At 41.8% G+C, this 22247-nt stretch overlaps 1 protein-coding gene across 1 annotated transcript in view; it reads left to right on the top strand.

Annotated features, from left to right (window-relative positions):
• Positions 1-22247, top strand: part of LOC103386256 (plexin-A1) — a 125874-nt gene that overhangs the window by 30305 nt on the left and 73322 nt on the right. The window contains exons 3-6 of the mRNA XM_025060058.1: positions 6610-6750; positions 17779-17879; positions 20250-20373; positions 21785-21938. Of these exons, the coding sequence (XP_024915826.1) occupies positions 6610-6750; positions 17779-17879; positions 20250-20373; positions 21785-21938 (520 nt within the window). The remainder of the gene's footprint in view (positions 1-6609; positions 6751-17778; positions 17880-20249; positions 20374-21784; positions 21939-22247) is intronic.

Genomic DNA, 22247 nt, shown 5'->3' with positions numbered 1-22247 from the left:
ACACATATATATATATATGTATATATGAGGGGGGTATGTTATATACATGCACATATATACATTTTGTTAACAATGAATATTAAAAACTAATATGTGAAGAAGAAGGAAAGTCACTTTCATTTAGTCCCTTTAGGGGTCGCCATAGCAGAAGACTACGTAGTTTTGTGGGGGAGGGGTTCTTTTTATATTTGTTAGTTTTTATTGGGGTTTTTTTGTACTTGACTTTTTTATTTGACTTTTTTACAAATACAAATAAATCTCAGATCAATTTTTAAGAATTTTTAAACTACAATAAAAGATTGTGGGTTCAGTTTAAAATGATCTGTGTTAGAAGAAACAACTCCAGACAGATACTACATTCTGATCGCCTCCCTGACATGTTTGTTTGAGTGTCCATGTGCGTCTGTTTGTGTTTGACTCCATATCTCCTCCATCATGCAACCACAGGTCTTTGTCTGTTTCTCTGTCTCGTTAGTGTTTCAGTAGAGACTGACCGTCTGACTGACTGTCTGACTGTCTGACCGTCTGACAGTCTGACTGTCTGACTGTCTGACCCACATATGGTAAAGGTTTACTCCAACTGTACTGTGTGTGTCTCCATGTACTGTAGAGTACTGTAGTACTTGACAGTGGGGTGAATTCCCTCATAGATGTATTGGGGTGATCACTCACTCATGTGTGATGCCTCCATCTGCTCTCAGCTCTGAACCAGTCAACCGCACTCACACATTCACCCACCGTCACTGGATCTACAATATGAAAGATGTTTTTTTTTTTTTTGGTCATTTTTTTCATGTATTTGGTGAATCTTCCCTTCACAAAAACAGTGCAACAGAAATTCCTCAAGCGTTGGTGTAATCAGTTTTTATGTCACAAACAGACAAAGGAGTTGAACCACTGCCATGGGCAGATGATACTGATTTTTCTCTTGGACTTAAGTGTAGGAAATTAAGCTTTTTTTTCTTTTTTTTTTTTACAAACTTTGACTTTCATTACCAGATAGAAATCAAACAAAACGGTTAGGAAAATAAAGGCCATCTGAGGTGTGGCTTTTTGTGAATCAGTCACTATTGTTTCAGTGAATTACTACGCTTTAAAAGAACTCTCAAATCATCCGTTTAATTATATATTTCGGTTACTGAAATGGCAAAGCAGCTAAACAGACAGTGATTTCAATCTAAATATATAATCTGCTCACGCAGGACACCTTCACGTGTGAGTTTCCCTCACGTTGTTTCTAATGGAAACCATTGCTGTACGGGAGCAGTTGATGGATTTCTTTTGTTTTGCGTCTCTGCGCTCAGGTTGCACCGGGCTGCAGTGAGATAGGACGTGAGTGATTCTTAGCCTTTTATCTAAACGTCCTGGATGCAGATAGACAACACGGCCTAAAGAGGGACAGAGGATATGGGGGACGTTTACATGAAGCTGTGATCAGGCGCCGTCCCAGCAGACGCCACATAATGCATGGGGCTGTTGAGCAAATGTGTTTGCCTGTGTGAGAAGACTGTTGGCTGCATTTGAGGACCGTTGGCTTTTGTGCAATTACACAGTGTATTTCAAAATTCACTTTTTGATAGATGGAAAATATTTTAACTTCAGGCCGAACAACTTAAACAGTCACGTCACGTCAACGTTTCTCGTCGAATGAGAATCTCTGAAACGTATTAACCATAAAACAGGGCTACATTCAAATAAGTATATCAGCGCAACTAAGAGAAATGTACCACAGCCGTTTATTACCCCGCTGCTTTAGCCCATATGCCCCCGTCTTTTCCTTCACCCTCCTTATCACTGCTCACTGATTGTAGGAATATTTTTTATCTCCCTGTTCATCGCTCTCTTGCAGCTTTCTCTCATTTCCTTTTGTCCCTGTGAGAGGCAACAATGAATTTTCCTCTTCACTAGGGCCTCCCCCCCCCCACACACACACATAAACAGACACACACACATACACAGATCAAAGTCAGGAATGTGAGGCCTGCTGCTATTATGTGCCATTATATGGGGCCATGTTTATCCCCCAATACAGACGGAGCAGACGTGTAGATAGAGGCCATGCTCTCCCTCTGCCTCTTTTTTCTGCTCTTTTCTTCCGTCATCATTAAAAGTTAAACTGAAGTGCGCTTTACATTCAGAGACACCAGAGCTTTACGGATCAGGAGCTATGTGCTAACTCCTGGACGCCTGGTCCATTCTGGTTGCTTCTGTTCTGTGTCAACCTCAGTCATTGCCTCGGACTACACGGAGTTCCTCTTTCCTCTGTGAAGAAAGACTTTCCTTTCTCCTTAAATCATGCTCGTCTCCCTGTGGACCTTAAGTTTCTTTCAAACACCGTTCAGAGACGATTCTCTCCTTGTCTGTTGTATTACAGTAAGATCTGCCTCATACTCAGAGAGTAGTCATTCCCAACAGTAGTTCAGCATCACCCCCCGCCCCTCCTCTTTTTTATTGTGGCGTTCCCCCATGATGACACATTCACAGCTGTTCCGTCAACACCTCCTTGGACTATCCATTCTACAAAACTACTGCTGTCAATGAACGACAGACATGCAACTGGGTAATTGCTGCAATCAAAAAAAAAAAAAAGAAAATATAATGAATTCATTTTGTTGCCCCTCCTCACAGTTGCACTGGACCCCTGCCCCCCAAAAATTCCAGAAGCGACCCAATTCCAAAGAATATATTCCAAAGAATATCATGAAAAACCATCATGACAACCAGATATTTAAATTAAATTTGAATTTTCTGCATTTCTACGGCAGTTCCATCTATTTTAATTTAATGGAGTTTTTTTCTTTTGTATTATTGTATTTGTTGTGTTTATTTCTGCCACAGATGAATGGTAGGACACTGTAAATTTTATCTCCTCAGGACTTATTTTTAAAGCCTTGTTTTTTTCTGTGATTTTTTTTTCACTCTTTTCTAGTTCCTTTTTTTGTTGATACTCACTCTTGGACTTGAGTACATCATATCCAGTTAATGATCCCACTGCGTTATGCTGGAAGTGTGACACCTCGCATGTACACACGCTGTAAGATTCATCATTTGTGGCGGTTAAAAGGCATCCTTCTCACTGACGTGCCAGGCTCTTATCGTCTTGTTTTTCCACTGCCAGCCCTCCATATCACCAGCTGTAGTCATCCTGTGTCTGTCAGAGCCCACCAGGCCTGCCTGGCACAGATAACTGTGGCATCAGAGGAGATCAGCAGGTTAGAGGAGGTGTACAGCTCCATACGGAGATAAAAAAAAAAAAAAGAAGCTGGTTGTCTCCAGGAAAGGAAAGGAAATTCAAGACACTGTGATATGTTAAGTTAAAATATTCAATTCCCATCAGTGATTACGTGAAGTGAGTGAAATCCAGTGGCATATGGCAGAAGTATAGAACTCTGTATAGATGGAGGGTTTTGTTGTGAAGAACCAAATGGTTTTTGGAACTCAGTTTTACTCATTAACTATGTTAAATTTCTCCTTTTGTTTTAAAATTGTATCTTTTCTAATTATATTTTGCTCCAGGGAGAGAAAAAAAGGCAGCTGTATTTAATAGGTATTAGTAAGCAGAGGAGCAACTTTAAAATACCACAACACGGTAACAATTATAGATGATGAGAAAAACACCCTAAATTATATTTAAGAACAGTTTTAGACGCAGCAGAAAAGAGAGACAGCCTCGTGTTTCTCTCTCTCTCTCTCTCTCTCTCTCTCTCTCTCTCTCTCTCCTGTAATTTCTTCCTCCGCTTCATTTCCCTCTGGCTTTCATTCCTCATTATTTTCTAGTCATGCACATTCTGCTTGGCTTTCCCTCTCTTTCCTCATTACTCCTCTGAGTTTGTACGGAACGCCGTAAATCGTCCATTTTTCTGGATCTCTTTATCTTGATTTAAACTGATCTGAAGTAGACGTCCAACAGTAAACACATTGTTTACCAACAGAGTTGACAGATGCCCAATAGTTGCAAAGAAACACCACACCTGTGCATCAATGGTTAAAGAACGTTTGTGAATATTTGAGGTAAATAAGAATTAGTCAACGCTCCCAGGTGCAAAATAAAGTGCTGTTTTAAAATCTATACTACATTGTTTAGAAATGAAATTTGAAAATAAAAAAACAAATACATAAACTCCATGTTCACGATATTTTCTGTAAAATTATATTTCGTTAAATAGGAATAAATAATAATAAATATCTAATTGTTGTACTTCTTTGAATGAAAACAACGGGGGAAAAACATCAAGTTATTGTTAATTAGATTATGATTGTTCTGTTCTGGTCCGCTTGACATCTAATTTGGTTCTATGCGGTATTTATTTTAGAAATAAGGGGATTATTTATTATTTATCTTGATTAATCATGATTAATTCACAGTTAACCTGTGATTAATGAGATTAAAAAAGTTTTACTGTAGTTAAAAATAATATTTATTAATGACTTCCATGTGAATTTACCTACAATGAACCCAAATCCATTTATTCAGCCCATAAACTGTACGTACCACCGATCAGTCTGTGGACTAACGTCTAGTTCAGGTAATTCATCACCTGGTGTTTTTCTCCACCTCATTTATTTTCCCACTTTCTCACCTTTCAAACTTCAGCTTCCTCCTTTTCTTCAGGGATGTTTGCGCTGCATATTAGCGACACATTTCCACAGCGAGAAGAGAAAGGGTTGATTGACACAAGGTTATAAATGGAAACAAAGGCATGTGGGGAAAAAAAGGTGTTGTTAGTGCTAGAAGTGAGACTGAATGTATTAATAGACAATGTGTGATAAGGTATGTGATTTGCACGGTTGAGCAGTTACAGCTGAGATGAATACTTTTTGGAAAAGTACATTTTACTTCCTAGAATGTGCTGACCAAGACTTTTAGACAGTAGAAGATTTGAAAGAAAGATTTTGATTATCGTTGTCAAATAGTGATCATGTAGTTCCTCCTTCTTCCCTCCAGGTGGTGTTTGCAATACTGTACAATTACTCTGGGTAGTCAGTTGACTATTTTAGTAATTTGTTATTGTGTTATAGATTTAAAACAATAACAACATGCCGGCTAACTGAAATTTTTATTACATTTTTTTGCTTTGTATTATGACAAAACACGTGTGTGTGTGTGTGTGTGTCTGAAGTGTTGTTTGGATGCAAGCCATCCACGAATGAAATGTTTCCTTTGTTTGCAGACCCATTATCTGGATAATAACTCTCCATATTTCCTCTCATCTTCTGTGCTTTATCAGTGCTTGACTAGTGTGAACACACACACACACACACCAACTTTCTTTGGCTCTCTCTCTCTCTCTCTCTCTCTCTTTCTCCCCCCTTTCCCCCCTCTCTTAGTGGGGACTTATAAAGACCTATATTTACATATATCTGAAAAAGTAAGGTAAAGATAAGGGGCGGGGCAGGAATTATGTCTCCATGAATAGTTCACCAAACATATTAAAGCAGTGTGTGTGTGTGTGTGTGTGTGTGTGTGTGTTCACATTGATATAACTTCACAACCAGTCATTGTGTGCTGTTCTCCTGTCACCGTGGGCTGATAGCAACAGTCAACAAAAAAAAAGAAAAGTAAAAAAGGAGCGCATTCACCCCCCCCCCCCCCCCGACTGCTCGGTGCCTTTCATTTGCTGCTGAGATGACTTTGGCTCACGTCCAATCAATCTTTTATCCTGAATCAAAATTGTTGCCTACTGTACCTTCACAAATTACAAAATGGTGACAAAGAAAATGCTGCGTCCCTGCACATCTGCTTGTTTCTGACGGCGGATAAGACTGGGATCTAACGTCAGGTGTGGGTGATTAGATGAGGGCTTTTCTTTTTAAACCAGTAGGGGGAGCTGCACTTTAAAAATCTCTGAGGGTTTCTCTCATACCTTCTGTCTTTTAAAAGTGTTAGTTTCCACGATGTGCTGCGTAGATGTCTTTTCTGCAGGTGGTATGACGTAATGATCGGGTCAGTAACGCTGTAATCATGTCTGTACAACATCCAGCAGTGATGCTAACACTGCCTTTCAACTGAGCTCCTGTAACACAGAATCAACTGACAAACATTTTCTGAGATTTTTTTTAAAAACATAATTTTGTGCTGTGGTAATAACTGCCTTCCAGTTGATGCCGGGGCAGAATTTAAAGAATTTAACACACGTGGAGTCCTCAGTGTGCCAGAATTATGAACCATTTATTTAATCATATCTCGCCTTCAGCAAATCCCACGCGGTGCACAGTACTGTAGTACATGTACAATGTACAATGGGACCATAAATAATCATTGTAATGTATTAAAGGCCAAAAAAGATCATTGCTAATGCAATGCTAAAACTGGAAGGAAACAACGGTTTAGATCCATCTCAGTTTTGTTGTTGTTTGTGAAGTCAGTAGGCATCATTCAGACATAAGAGACCTGATGTTTTAAACTTCCTTTGGTTTGTTACTGTGGAGCATATGCTTAACTTTTTACACATTTTAAGTGTAAAAGATATTTTGACTGTATTTTTCTTACTCTCTGACGACGCTTTGTGCTTGAAGATGCAGCACTTCTCAATCACTGTTCAACATTTGATTCTTCATTTATAACAGCAGAGAGTTTTTCTAAATACCATTCACTGTGTTTTCCTGTAGATCCTGGTCAACTCAGTGCGTCCCAACCGTCCAGCTCTGCTGTATGAGAAGGTGACGGTCAGCGAGGGAGGAAGTCCTTTACTTCGGGACATGCTCTTCAGCCCTGACCAGCAACACATCTACACGCTGACTGAAAAACAGGTGAGTTTGCTGTTGAGGATTTTTTTTAAATGCTGAAACACTGACATCTAAACATTTTGGAGCATGTGTATTTTTCCAAGTAACCATTAGGGGCACCATAACAAGTCATATCGACACAAATGCTGCGTGTCTTTGATCAGTGTGTGTGTCTCTAATGATGGGTGCTGTGAAGCCGCCATTATCCGTCGTATCCTCACCGTCGAAGGTATCACAGGTGACCGCGTGGGGCTAACAGTGTCTCGTTAGTGCACATGACAGAGTGCGCGGCCACAGACGCACGATATCTGGGACTTACAATACTTTTTGTACTTTCCGAGGAAACGTGTTGTTATTTTCCGGAGGGGCAGTGAGGAGGATAACGACTAACAGCTAAACAGCCAATCATGATAGGTGCCCCCCCACAGACCCCCTGCAGGTAGAAGTGTGTGTTTGGTGTGTCTGTGGTCATTACTAGCTCCACCACTGTTGATATCTGTGTCTACTTTGATGGTAGGGAAGGAGATGGGGGGGAGGGGAGAGAAGGTGTCGCATCTATGATGCTCCCCAGGCCCCAGCTGCTCCTCTCGTTTTTCTGTCTCATTAGTGCAGTGAATGAAGGAAGCGACTATGTAGGGAAGCGGCGGGGGGAGCGAGCGGGTCGTGTATGATGTGAATATGTCTGTATTTAATAAATCTAAAATTAGGCTTTGGGAAGAAGACCAAGTGATTTGTTCGGCAGAGTGTGTAAAGTGGCAGCAATTAAAGTGCTAATCTGTCGCTAACTTTTGGTTTTCTAAATAAACTACAGTCTATTTTTGCAGCTCTTTTAGGTTAGTGATGATTTTTTTTCCCCCTGGTGTGCCAAAAGAGATGCCAGAGTACTCCAACAAAACAGTTATATTGTTCTCTTTCATTCTTGATTATGCTGTTGTTTGTGATTAGATGCAAAATTTTTCTGCAAGAATGTAAAATACATGACCCCTGTGTTTAAAAGGTCTCTCTGTGTACCTCGCATGAATGAATACATGTGGAGGTCAAAATTTGATGGTGCTACACAGAGATGATACATGTTGTGATAAAACATGAGCCCAAAATGTCAAAGAAAAAAAAAAACAGAATAAATGTGAAAAATTATTCTTGCATAAATCCAGTTTGTCAACTACAGTCTGACAGGCACTCATTGCCTGGTCCTTATCTGTTTAAAGAGAACCAGCCCAAAGGGCATCTTTGACTGAGAGATCAACTTTGGTCGTCTGATGTAAGGTTTACATTTGGGAAACAGCTGACAACACTAGTCTCTCACCCCCTGCTGTGCCTGCCCTTGTCATAATAAAGGTAAAATACCTACCACCCCCAGAGGAATAGCATACTGACTTACTCCCACCTTTATTTTTTTTACCTCATTCTCACCTGTCTCCAGGTCCTACAACCTGATATCCATGACTTTGTTGCAATGTTTTCGCTTGAAAAAGAAGCTTTTCTGCAAATACTTAGTATCTAAAGGGTTGTGTGATTTTGTAAATCTGGAGTTACGAAAACTGTTGACAGCCATTAAATGGCGGTGTTTGCTGTAGCCTAATAAAAGAGTCTGTTGGCAGACATGACTTCAGTTACAGGTAGGAGTTCAGTTATTGTAGAGAAGGCTGTCTCTGCCAAGGCTTGTGTTACTGCTCTTGTATGGACAATGTTTCTGGCAGATTTTTGGAGGTAGAGATTTCAGGATACAAAAGTGAACCGTTGAGAGCGTCAGTATCAAATTATGTGCAGACAGGTTGAGCGAGCGACAAAAAAACACTTGAGTTCGGAGTCATCTGAATCACTTTAGGTTTGAATAAGCAACACAAAGATATGAAAATGTTCTCTATTGTTGGGACACTTTTGAACACTGTTCCTTAAAACAAGTGACATCTGAAACACGTGGTGACATTTCAGGGTGTAATACAGTGGGAGACGAGACACAATAATATCAATTTTTTCAAAACTTTTTTCCCAGTATGATGTGGCGTTGCTGTATTTTAGCACGATTTCATAGAATAAATTATTGCGATAATCTTCAACATTCAGTTGACTGTCTTATGAGTTCTCAGTTGGACTGAATGCCTTGCCCTTGTCTGCCTGACTGTTATAAATGCCTACGTGTCTATGCCTAAGTATGTGGTCGTAGCAGTGCATGTGTCAGGCTGTGTTATCATAGGGTCAGTCTTTATAAAATTCTGCCGTGTTTGAGGTCTGTGGGTGAGCAACGTCAACATTCTTGGTCCACGTCTGCTTCCAGTCTAAGTCTGTGTGTTAAAGGCTTTCCTGATGATTTGACATGTTCACATAGAAAGTGATTCTATGCAGTCACTGTGGCCCAACAATTTTGCAAAGTTGTTTGTCTTTTTTGAGTCCAACGGGAGGTGAAGTCCCAGTCCTGGACATAACGATACTGTTATTCAGTGACTCAACAAAATGATCTCATGATTCTGAGTTGACGGTGATGCAGGTTTATGGTCACATCAGCTCTATCGCCCGGGGGGTTATAATCAATGTCTAAAATACATGTAGTTCATATTCTCTGCAATACATACGGTTCACTCATTTGGAGTGGTTTGTCTGCTCCACCTTATCTTGGCAGTGGAGGCAGCCAAGGTTGTGCAAGACACACATACACACACACAGATGTACAATTGAACTTACAGGGAGTAGTTCACTGGTACAAGAACATCACTCATACACGTATTTACAGACGAGGACAGTCCGTCTGCTCTCACATCATCTCGTGTCCTTTTGTTCAGAACTCCCTTTATATACCCCCCCCCCCAGCTCTCTCTATCTCTCTTTCTCTCTCTCACACACACATACATACCTATGACTAAGTTTGATCCCACATTAAAAGTGGCCAAGTTAAGCAGAGCCAGGGCCTTAAGATTGCAAGACCTCACACGAAAACCCCCTTTTCTCGCACTAATGACTGGAGGGGGCAATTCCACTCTCCTGCTTTCTGCCATAGACTCATTTTTATCCTCTGCCCTCCATCTATTTTCCCGTGCCCCTTCCATCCCTTCTTTCAAAAATCTCTGCATTGGCTGCATCTCACACACATGCACACACACACATCCGTGTTTTCATCTAAGCCCAAATTGAGTCTTTGCTTCTCAACTGGCTTCTGCTGATCCCATTCCCATGTTTTAATGATGTCTGGCTATCACTATCAGCGACCCCCCCCCCCCCCCAGCCCCGCTGGATCAAGAGCTGTATAGAGGAAAGACAGGAAGGAAGGAATGATGGGGGGGGGTTGTTCAAATTTCAGAAACACACACGCCTACACCTTCGACTACACACACGTATACACACATGAACTTAATTCTACTGGAAGGTTGGAGAGGCGGACTGAGGGAGTCACTGAGTGAATGGCTGGATTCCGCCTGAAAGCTCATTGGTTGATAAACCCGTGTGCATGTGTGTGGTAGTGTGTGTCAATGGAGTGGGAAGGGATGCTGGTTGGCCGCGGGACGTTCCTCTGGCAAGGCGAGCACATTAAGGTGTCAGTGGACATATCCACTGATGCGTAGTCTCCTCCTCCCCCAACACACACACACGAGTCAGAGTGAGAGGTGAGGCCCGCTGATTTATGACTCGCTGCGTCCCGGCTAAATTCATCACTGTCATTATTATCAATGGAGAATATGACAGCAGGAGAGAGCGTCCTGCTGTGTGTGTGTGTGTTTTAGCCCTGTACTTGTGTGTCAGTGTGTCACTGAGCAGTGTGTGTTATTGCAGACAACATGGAATCGTTCTGGTTTATGTTTCCTGTTGTGGCACAGGATCAGGCACAAAGGTAGAAAGTTTGCACCAGGTGCACTGAGAAAGTCTTTGAGAGTTGAGGATCAGGTTACTAATCACCAAACCATGAACAAAATGTTTTCCCCTTGAGTTTTGTTTTTCCCACTCGGGTACTAACTCAGGAGAGTAAAACTTTGATTTGTGTGTTTTTATATTTCTGAATCTCCAGATGAGAAAACTTTCTGTAGTTAAACTTTTCACATAAAACTTGGCAAATCTGTCACTCCCCCCACACTAAACATTTTTATTTATTTTTTACCTTTCCCGCATAAACTGAGAAAATTAGTGTTTTGGCTCAGTCCAGACACTGCGATATCAAATCATCCCCTCCTCTTTTACTGTAGTCTCTAAGTTCAGATGGAATTTGAAGCCACAGCTGCCATTCTTGCCGCCTTTGTGATTGTGCCCAACCTTATTGTCACACACACACACACACACACACACTGATTCTTACATCTTTGATGGCAGTCATGCATACGATATTGGTTTGGTGTGCAGTGCTGGTTAATTGCTAAAAGCATGAATATTCATCGGCTGTGTGTGGAGAAGAGGGGCTGTGTGTGGAGAAGAGGGGCTGTGTGTGGAGAAGAGGGGCTGTGTGTGGAGCGGGTTTGATCATTGTGAAGACAGAAGGACTTGGGTGGCTTGATGCAGTGGTGGGAAATGATGTATTATGTGTATGCATGAGGCAACCTCTGTTCGAGTGGAAAGGTTGTGTGTGCTTCCGTGTGTTGGTTGCATGAAAATGATAAATGGTTTTTGCATGTTGATTTTATCAACCCCTCCCCCCCTTTACATGTCTTAATAGAAGTCTGTTTCATAACACACTAAGAAGACAAATATAAAGGAAGGAAGGAGTGGAAGAGACGACCATATTTGCAGCCATAAAACTCCACTTTAACACGCTGCAAAAAAGTAAAAAAATAAAAAGATACATTCTGTGCCATGATGTCTCAGTAGCTCTAGCTCTGTGAGTATAGAGTTTGATTCCCACCAACTTGAATCCAGCTTCCAAGCTCAGATGAAGTAGGGTTGTGTCTTCTTACTCATGTACGCTGCTAGCTACGGTGTCCCACTTTGTCCTGTACTTTTTCCGTCTCAGCAACTAAAATCTCACGCGCAGGAATTCGACTGACATCAGTCCTCTGTGTGCGTGCCGGTGCATTTGTGTGTCGATCTGTTTACATTCACATATTACTGGTTCACTGCCAATCTCATTAGCAAACACATTAGCACGGACTGACATCAACACACATAATAAGCAGCTGGTTGTATCAATCAAGAGTGACATTTTATTGAGCTGGATACAGCTAATCAGTCAGTTCTAAGTAGCTCAAGGATTAATTTTACACAATTTATCAAACTGAAGAACTCCCAAAGTTAACAAGCGCATAATGCAGCATTGAAACGTCAACTAATGGCTGACACTCTGTGTCATTATTCAGTGAGCATGTGTAGCATACAGCGTGATAGTTGATTATTTAGCTTGGTATCGATGCTTAAGGCCTCCTAAAGAGCTTCCAGGCTTTGGAATGTACTTTTGTTTCCCAACACCAACAATGAAGTTGTGCAAAACTAAAGTAAGGTTAATTCTGGCTCCTGCTTGTCGTTATAAATAAGCAAAAAAATACTACTACAAAGTTGATGACAAAAAAGTTTGCATATGTTAATTAATAAGCACATTTACTGGGTGAGTGGGTGCATTACAGTAGTGAATACCTGAGTTCCTAGTAAATTATCTTTAAATGTGATTGAAGACAACACTCTTGTCTCTTGTTGAATTTGAGGTGAAATCAGACAAAGGATGGCAGCTTTTGTAATAAAATTCTGTAACATGTACCCACAAAATTTTATTACTAAAGTTTTCATCCTTTGTCTGATTTTTTTATGTGATTTCACAGTGTTTCCAGTTACCCCCCCCCCCTCTCCCCCCTTTTTAAACCAATAATTATTGTTCACTTATTTGACTGTGTCCTTAACCTACAGGAAGTGCCCTCGTTCCCCTGTCTTCAGTGTGATACCATCAGTCCCTAATGGAAGTCTAGCCATCACTAAACAGCTTCGACTTTCTCTCATCTCTGTCTGTTTTACACCGCCATCTTTTTTGATCCCTCAGGATGGCATGATAAAATGAACTGATAGAGCAGGAAAAAGGGGGCTCCAGATAGATTGGGAGGTTAATGGTGTCTCTTTCTTCTTCCTTCACCCCCGCCCCTCCCTTTTACCATTTCTCCTCACTATCACCATCAATTGTCTGAACGACTGCTGCTCCTGTTGCATGACAGTGATTAGGCCAGAACGACGTGTCTTTGACCGATGGTCGTGGATTGAGGGCAGTCAAATGCAGGCGTGGCTGATGGAGCTGCTCTTACTGTACCCAGCTCTGTGCCTTGGCCAGAGGGCACTGGATGAAAAAAATGAGGAGTTTGAGGGCAGCGAGATTTACTTTCAAAAATTGGGATGTGGTCATTGACCTCAACAACTGTCCTTCATGCAAGTACAGACAGTCAGTTTGTCAGTTTTGAACCCTCCACCTTCACATGTTGGGTGTTAAGATGGTATTTTAAACTTGAGCTGCTTCAAAAGCAGTGAAATTATCAAATATACAGATTTGTTCATACAACCGAAGCATTGGATGTTTTTCTAAATGGTTTCTACAAAGTTTGCAACATGACTAATACGTCCCGTTTGAGAGCCCTAGTTTGTCTACATATCAACACGTTTACTGTATATTTATGGAAGTATGTGACATCCCATTCCTGACTCAACATTGGGAAGCCTGTTGACCACTGGTAGAAATGACTGTACCAAAATATGTATGTGAGGAGTGTTTCCAATATGGCCGCCCGGAGAGACTTTCCTTCCAACCCATGACTCCTGCAAAATGTTGGTCTTTCTTTCCCCAATGCTGCTTCTTTTCTGTGCATTTGTTGGTTGCATGGTGGTGCTAATGGAATAGCCAGCTCTGTGGGTCCTCACTCCTCACCAAGTCAATTTACTAAAGTGACAGAGTCATTTACCAGCCAGCCAGCCTCTCCTGTCCTCACTTAATTAGAAGCCCCCTCGGCCTGTCTCTCTTGGCTGCCAACATTTTGCCTTCTTTCTCTGACACCTTCTGTGGAGAGTCCACATCACTTTCTTTTTTTTTTGGTGGTTTTTCAATCACTTATCTTATATTTCTTTGCCATTTCCACCTTCCACCTTTACACTGACCTTTCATTCTTTTCCAACTTGCGTGAAAGACATTGAACTGTCACTCTTTGAAGACGCGTTGATGAAAACGTCTCCGTCATACGTTTATTTCTGATAGTCAGTTAATGTGCCATTATCATGCTGTTTTTTCTAGTAAGACACAGATGCAGCCGTTTCTGCGATTTACAAACTCACAATATGTGAGTAATAAAGAAATGACACACGACTTGAGTCATCTGCCGTTTTCTTTGTGGATAAAATAAAGAGAGCGAGATGAAAGTCATATTTTCGATAAGTTGAAACAAAGCAGACAAAAGGACTCGAGTCTGGTTCAGGAAGAGGAGAATTAAAATATAAATTTGGGAAAGATGAAGCAGGAGCTGATCATGGGGGAGAAACAGCGGAGAAAACATAATATGAGAGCGATAAATATAGCAAAGGAGGCTGGAAGGGCAGTGAACTCATGAAATACAGCAGAGCGTGAGGTTTGAATGAGAAAACAAAGAGTTTACAGCCTTTGGCAGAGGAAGGACACACACACACACACTAAGACCTAATTAAGTGTTAACAGGTCTGCTGCTACCAATTTGCAATTTGAGTTGACAACAGTGATGGTTCCTGTCTACAAAAGTCTTCACACAGTAACAGAAACGCAGGATTGACGATGGATCAGAGTCATGTGATGATGATGTTTTCACTTTTTTTATTATTATTATTCCCTCCACACAACATTTCTCCATCCTCCCTACATTGAGACATTCTCCAGCACAGTGGCTAAGTGTAAGCTGTGGGTAAGTGAATCCCTGACCTATTCAGTGACAACTCTTCGAGTGGTGTTTGTTTTCTTCCTTATCTCCAGCCAGTCGACTCATGGAGCTCCATCTGGCCATTGATTTTGTACAAGCCCCTTACAGTCAAACCATTTACTTGTGTTACCCTAGCCTACGATAGCACCACCCCTGCCCCCTCCCCTTAGTTTTTTTACCTCTTTGTGAAATAAAACCCAGTTGTGATTTCAGCCCCATGTATTTGGAGTGTCTTTGCTCCTTTGTTCACAGTTGAAATGTACAGAATTACATTTTTAATTTTGCTTTATGATTTGAATGGAAGACTTAGAACAAATACTCGTCTTATTATTTCAAATCAAGTTTTTTTGTAGCTATAACAGAAGGTTTATTCCCAATTGACAGCATTTTTACCATTCCTTTGGACTGTGCGTCGGTGCAGAAGCCATCACCGTCCTCTGATAGGCATCTCCTCTTTCTCTGGCCCTCTATTTGAATGTTAAACAGGAAGCCACAACAAGGCCAATCCTTTTATGTCTTTAGATTTAACGACCAATGAAAAGCCACAGTGAAAGCTTTACAGGTCCTGTGGGTTTTGGGGGTGACCGTCACAAAGCCTGTTAGCTGGATGTTAAAAGGCAGGTGAGAGTGTTTTGTAAAGGCAGATTGAAGAGGAAAGGTGGAAAGTTCGTAACAGAAAGGAGATGTCAGGGCAGTGCAGCTACGGTCAGGGTGGAGGAGTGACAACAGAGGAAGAGCGAGCGAGAAAGGAGAATTGAGTTACAGCAGCAGACGCTATTGTAAATAAGGCGAAGGTAAGAAAAGAGATGGCAGGCCTGCTTTATAAGGTCATTTAAAGGAGTAATGTGGCACGCCGTCTGGAATTGGCTTTCATTAAAAGAGCCGTCGGGTGAGAGAAGGAGAGGTAGACAGAGAGAGGGGGAGAGAGGGAGAGGCATGCAGTGAATGTGTGTGTGTTTGTGTGAGTGGCTGGGTTTATAGATGCAGTTTTACCAGACACTTGCATACACACATTTTTTGGAATTTACATGCAGTTATACAGTCTTGTTGAGGATACAGTTAAACACTATGTGGCTCCACCGGGAAAAACAACCATTAGCACCCCCACCACATCAACTGTTTCCTAACATTGTCATTCAGCAGAGACACTGGTGTCCAACAATACTAGTACAGACTCACTTGTGAACAATAGCCTACAGCTATCATTACACAGGCCAGCGATAAGGTTATGCTAGCTCACCAAGAACCTATAGTGCAGGTATGATTAATGCTGACCATTGTCCTTGATCACTGTCACAGTTATTTATGGAGAAGAGGTATTCTCCCGTCGGCCGTCCTGATAATAAGTGGCACAGACTGTTCTTACCTCTCGATTTTCTCCCTCCTTTGGTTCAATCATAAACTATGTGAAAGACGTTCTATAAAGATTTTTTTTCCCCCTCCAATCACAGTCGTGGCCACTGTATCTTAGCCCCATATCCATTATCTGCTCATTCATTCTCACTCCTTTTTCTTCCCTGGCTTCTTTTATTAGCTAAGACACACCAATTCCTCGTTCCATCCTTCTTTCAGCTGAAAACCGCTCACATTCATTCTGACAATGACACATAGCAGCCGCCTGCCACCATATCCCATCCATTCAGCACAATGTCCTGACCAATTCTCCCTGTGTGTCTACACCTCTACTTTACTCTATTTATCCATCCATCCATCCATCCATCCAGCACTCGATTCCCACTCAATGACCGCGGCCTCCTCTACCTCCCAAGTCCTCACTAATGCTCATTTGCATCATTTCATCTCTCCTTTTCTTGGTCTGGGCTGGGATCCAGTTGTATTTTATTTTAGGAGTCCATAGTAGGAACAAAGGTCTCTATAGGAAGGTGTGTAAAACAGAGGGGGCTTACACGAAACATATAGAGTAAAACTGTGACTCAGTACATGGAGAGCCAGCTGCTTATGTACTGTATGTCTGATCAGCTCCTGAGTTCACTAAACCTAACAGGGCAATTCATCTGAGCTGGAGTTTAGCCTTTAATGCTCACAATATCATGACAGTTGCAGTTCAACATGAAATATGGAGGCTAAGGTTTCCTTTGGATGGATAGTCATGAGAATGATGACAGTTTTTTGTTTGTTTTCCTCAATATTTCACTTTTAACTTTGTCAGGTGTATGTGAACACACATAGGACATTTGGGAATATCTGGTTTTATGATGTTTTAATATTGACTAACAAAGATCCAAACAGTATTGTTGCATTACATATATAATGATATATATAATGATAAACTTAGCGTCTTCACAGCTAACTATCACAGTCCAACGACTTGGCAATGTGCCGTAGGTCTGATTGTAAACTGCTGGCCTTTATTAACAACAACCAGTAATGATTGTTGTATCATATGTACTCTGTCCATGTGTTATTATGGTCTGCAGTTGTCCATTTGTACGTGGTTAGTGATTAGTATCACCATAGAAAACTGACCTCTTATTCGAGGGTCTCTCTCTCTCTCTCTCTCTCTCTCTCTCTATCATACACACAAACACCTCACCTCATCACATGAGGGATCAAGTGACTTTATCAACTGGGGACCCTTTGGTGCAGAGAGGTTGAATGTGGCGCTGACACTTTCAGCACATGTGCATATGCTAGCAATCTGTCTGTCAGGCACTTACACACACTTGCTGGTATCTTGAAATAAACACGTACTTTCGGACCCCTCGGGGCCATGTTGTGATCCGTCTGTCATCACCTGAAACTAGAGAACGAGTGGACTTGTACCCCAGCATCCAAGGCGACATCTGCACCTTATCACGGAGCTCATTCTTACACAAACACACGCTTTCATGTAGGTTTGCACTTTATTGCTTTCAGTTGTTCTTCCATTCTTGAATAACAGAGTGTGTTGTCAGGACAACACATACATTGCACACACACACACACACACACTCACCCCAAGGTTTGTCCTTCAACTCATCCACCTCTCATCAGTGTGTGAGGTCACCTGTCAATAACTGCACTGTTTCCACAGCTACCTGTCAGGTTTCCCAGCATGCATTTGGAGGTCTTACCTTTTACACGCTCGGCTGGTGATTGTCTCACTCTGCTGAAGCAGAATCGCTCACCGGAATGAACACACACTCACACTCACAAGGCGAAGCTCTTTTATGCTAAGCTTCACGCAGTTGAATATAGAACCAATTTTCTTTCTGTCTGTTTGTAGGTGGTGAGAGTTCCAGTGGAGAGCTGCGAGCAGTACACCACTTGTGGAGAGTGTTTGGGCTCCAGAGATCCTCACTGTGGATGGTGTGTCCTCCACAATGTGTAAGTGCTTCACACTCACGCACACATTAACCCACTTCAGACTGTTCTCTTCACATGTATTCTACTGTATTCAACACAAAAGGTAATATAAAAAAGAGCCAGTGATGTGTGCCAGCTCAGTCAATGAAGTGAAAACGTCGTAACAGAAGAGACATTGATTTCATTATCGTTTTATGTCATATACATCAGTGGTCCCCAAGAAACGGTCGGCTGGTATCAGTCGTTACTCTAGACCAAAAATAAGACGTACTGTATATTCTTTGTTTTGACCTTTTGTTTTGAAACTTTTCCAGATTATCTTTTAATGAAAAACGTAAAGTGATGTGACTGGATTCTTTTGGAGTAATAAGTAAATTAGTAATTAGTAGAAGTACTTTGTTCCACTGTGTCCCACTGTGGCCCGGTACCAATTGACCTACGGACCAGCACCGATACCCAGACCGGGGATTGGGCACCCCTGCTGGACATCATACACGATCATTTCTGTGTGTGTCTTTTCTCTTTTTTCTCCAAAAGTACATTTGAATATACATCTGTCAAAGGAACAGTCCACTACACAGGGCTAACTACGACCTGCGCAGATGTAGCTGCTCTGATTCAAGACCCTCTGATACCTCAAATAGCTTTTAATTAGTCATTAAAAGTATAATTCATATCTAATTTATGCAGCAGGGAAGTTTCCTGCGAGCAAAGTGATGCATTTCTCTCCTTTATCAAACGGCCCAAACCCCTAATAGCACATAAATAACCATGTGGTCCGGCCACACGCTGGCACAACAACACTTCCATTTGTCTTGATGCTGCTCTGCTTTTTTTATTGTCTGGTGATATTTGCATTGTACGTTGCAATGTTGAAACCTTTCCCAGATTTCAGTTTGAGGCCAAATATGTAATCTTTACAAGACGGAATCTTTGGAGTCTTAGTGAAGAACGCGCGGGCACGTGTGTGTGTGTGTGTGTGCATGTGTACACGTGTACGAGAGGGTAATAGAAGAGTTCTGTGTTATTGAAAGGTGACAGGATGTTAACCACGAGCATCTGGCAGAGTGCCATCTCACTATGCGTTAATTAAACTAATAAAAAATATCACCAACTGTTCTTTGCTCAAGGCACACACACACACACTCACACACAGACTTTTGGACACACCTCCCTGTTTCTAGTCTTCGGCACATTCTGATATTTTGATATTGTCGTCACGACCATGATGGACCTGAACCAGCGGTAACCCCCAGTGGGGCTCATTTGGACCCCGTGTCGTGTGTGTGCAGCGGCTTCATTTCCCACCTTGATAATGTCATCAAACCTGGTTTGGTCCCTTGAAGATGAAATGGACAAGTCGTATTAAAAGGCAAATAATTTATAAGCCTCATTTCAGCCCTCTGGTGCTTTTAGCCACCGTCTTATTAAGATCCGTGGTGGGTTCAATCAACAGTGGAATTAAAGGGGTAGTACGAACACACACAGACACACACGCACACATATACACCGACACACATGTCGGGTGTTTCCAGGCAAATTATCACACTTCATTCACATAAATTCCCTCAGTCACACATCGCAGCAGAGATATGAGAAGCAGAAAAAGGGTTTTTAATGAGAAAATACGTACATTTCTGTTAGATCCCCCGTTTGTGTGTGCTGCGTGTTTGGATGTCAAGGGAGTGTTTGGTGACAGCTTTTTTTTTTTTTTTTGCTGAGTGTGACTGAAGACTAACTAAACAAGGCTGCTGTGCGAGGAGGCAGTTAGCATTTTTTTTTTTTTTTTCTGCCGCTCTCTTATTGTTTCGGCCTCACGGAGTGCCGTTTCAGCACTTTCCCCTTACCATGGGGACCAGTTGTTGTTAGTGCCGGGCCTGAAGTGATAGCTAATGCATTATAAATAGCAAATAGTAAAAGTGCTGCGATACGGGGGCTGTGTACTGATTTTTAGCACGATCAGTTGGCTCGTAATAAGCGGGAAGCAAATGCTGACCCCACTGATATATGGCTGAAAGGAATTGTATCATTTTTACGGTTTAAGAAAAAAAGCTTTAATGACTCGGTGTATATCTCCGGAGGAGTTAGAATTAGGAGGGGGATTTAAAATGAAAAGATAAGGAGGGGTTTGTATGTTCACAGAGACGAGCGGTTCTTGCCCAAATGTCAGGGCCAATAAGGTAATGATGTAGAGGCCTACAGTAATGGTGGAGGGAAGCTATTAGCCTATTTGTCTTCCATTATTGCTCCCATTTGTGTGACGCAGACGTCTGTGCATGTTTGTCATCTTAATATGATCATCATATTAGTGAAACAGTTGATGATATCCTCTGCTTTTCTCTCTGTCCCTCCTCACGGCTCGTCTCTGTCTTTTCTTCTCTGCACATGCAGTTGTTCTCGTAAGGACCGGTGCGAACGAGCAGGAGAACCGCAGAGGTTCGCCTCCGACCTTGATCAGTGCGTGGAGCTCACCGTTCAACCGAGAAACATCTCCGTCACCATGTCTGAAGTCCAGGTAAGCCCCGCCTCCTCTCTGGTCCAACGTCAGGTAGAAATGTGAATCTAGTTTTACCATTGGGAATGAAAATGACCGTGTAAACCAGTAGTTACTAGTTTAACATGCCACGCCCTAACCTCCCTCACATGTACACATTCACAGCTAATGTGATTTCTTTAAAATCACTATTTTAATTCAACAAAGGGAAAAATTAGTAAAATTATCACTACTCTGGCTTTAATAAGTAATTTAATTTAATTAATTTGCCTTGCTGTGGTCTCTCTAATATGTCTACGCCCCCTACAGGGATTCTGCCATAAAGTTTAAACCATAGCGTTTGTGGTACTGCATAATTATACGTAGAAGGAACGAGCTAGTTCCTGCATTTTCACCATAAACGGCCAGAGGATTTATGTACCTCAGACACAATGAAAACTGCCCTCCAGGCTCCGGAGAGTTCTGTGACCCTTTCATGTAATATAACACATTGAGTCACTTCCTCTGTTGCTGCCTTTTTGTTGCTAATGCTGCAGTCGTACCACAGTTATTAATACATCTGTTTCTACTGTGATGGCTCGTCTCTGCACTTCCACTTCTTGTTTTGGTGTCCGATAAATATTCAGTGCAATAAACTTACTAACAAAACGATAAACTCACAACTGTTCTTTTGGTAGTTTATCATCTTTCAAAAATCAACATTGTTAGAACTAGAGATAACAGTAAATTATAATTATTTTTTTCTGTTCCCAGTTTTTCACAACTCTGTTTTCTAACCAAACAGCACTTGTGTATTTTTTTTAATCAAATCACAGAAAAACATAATAAGAGATGGCCGCAACGGGCAAAACGCTGAGTGTTGAGTGTTATTGTAGCAGTTATAATCCAAGGTGTAATTTCCAGAGGCTTGTTTTTCCTTCTACATTTTTATGTTTTTAATGGTAAACTGGTGGAACGCCGAGAGCCCGTTACAGAAAGTGTAGCTGTCAGCAGAGCAGCAGTCTGTGGTGGTGCACGTTGTTTAGTGTCATTACTTTAATCAGCCCTGGTGTCTGCAGAGCGCACTTACCTCGAGTTCTAGTTTACAGAATTTTTACAAGAACGTACCTATGGTATTCGTTCACAGTACAGTACAATACAATATGTCCGCCCTCCTGGTGATGATGTGTAATTCTGTAAGGACAGCGGTGAACTAAAGCTCTTCCTCCTCTACAAGCACACATCCTAGCCTCGGTGTGATAGTGGTTATAATGAGTGACGCACGTACACTTTTGCTCCTCCGCCTGTCACACACCACTACTCCGCCCTCCCCCCAAACACCCATTAACCCTCATGTCATATCTTATAACAATCCATGTACACCATGTCCTTCCATTGATCTTGCTCTCACTGTCTCCTCTCTCTCTCTGTGTCTCTACCTCTCTCTCTACAGCTCGTCCTCCAGGCCCGTAACGTGCCTGATCTGTCAGCAGGCGTCAACTGCTCCTTTGAGGACTACGTGGAGACAGAGGGACACATCCAGGGTGGACACATCTTCTGCCTGTCCCCCTCCGTCCGTGACGTGATTCCGATCACAAAGAACAAAGGTCGGGACCGGGAGGGTGAATGACTGTGAAGTCACTGCGGTGGTGATGTCACTGGGTGTTGGTGGATGTGATGTTAAAGTAATGAGACAAAATAGATTTTAGAAAATGAATCTTGAATTCAAACCCGACGTTCTACTCTCTCTCAGTCTCTTGCTGTCAAAGCATTTTTACTGTTTCCTCATTATTTTTATGCACTCTTAAAGGAGGCTGTTTATTGACCAGAACAGAATTTTAATGGCACCACATGATTTGCTCAGTCTGTCTATTTTCAGCAAACCATGTCACTGCCAATAATAGTGGCACTTTTAA

The sequence above is a fragment of the Cynoglossus semilaevis genome, chromosome 11 (genome assembly GCF_000523025.1).
Source record: "Cynoglossus semilaevis isolate Cse_v1.0 chromosome 11, Cse_v1.0, whole genome shotgun sequence".
Lineage (NCBI taxonomy): Eukaryota > Metazoa > Chordata > Actinopteri > Pleuronectiformes > Cynoglossidae > Cynoglossus > Cynoglossus semilaevis.
This window is presented reverse-complemented; position numbering and strand designations above follow the sequence as displayed.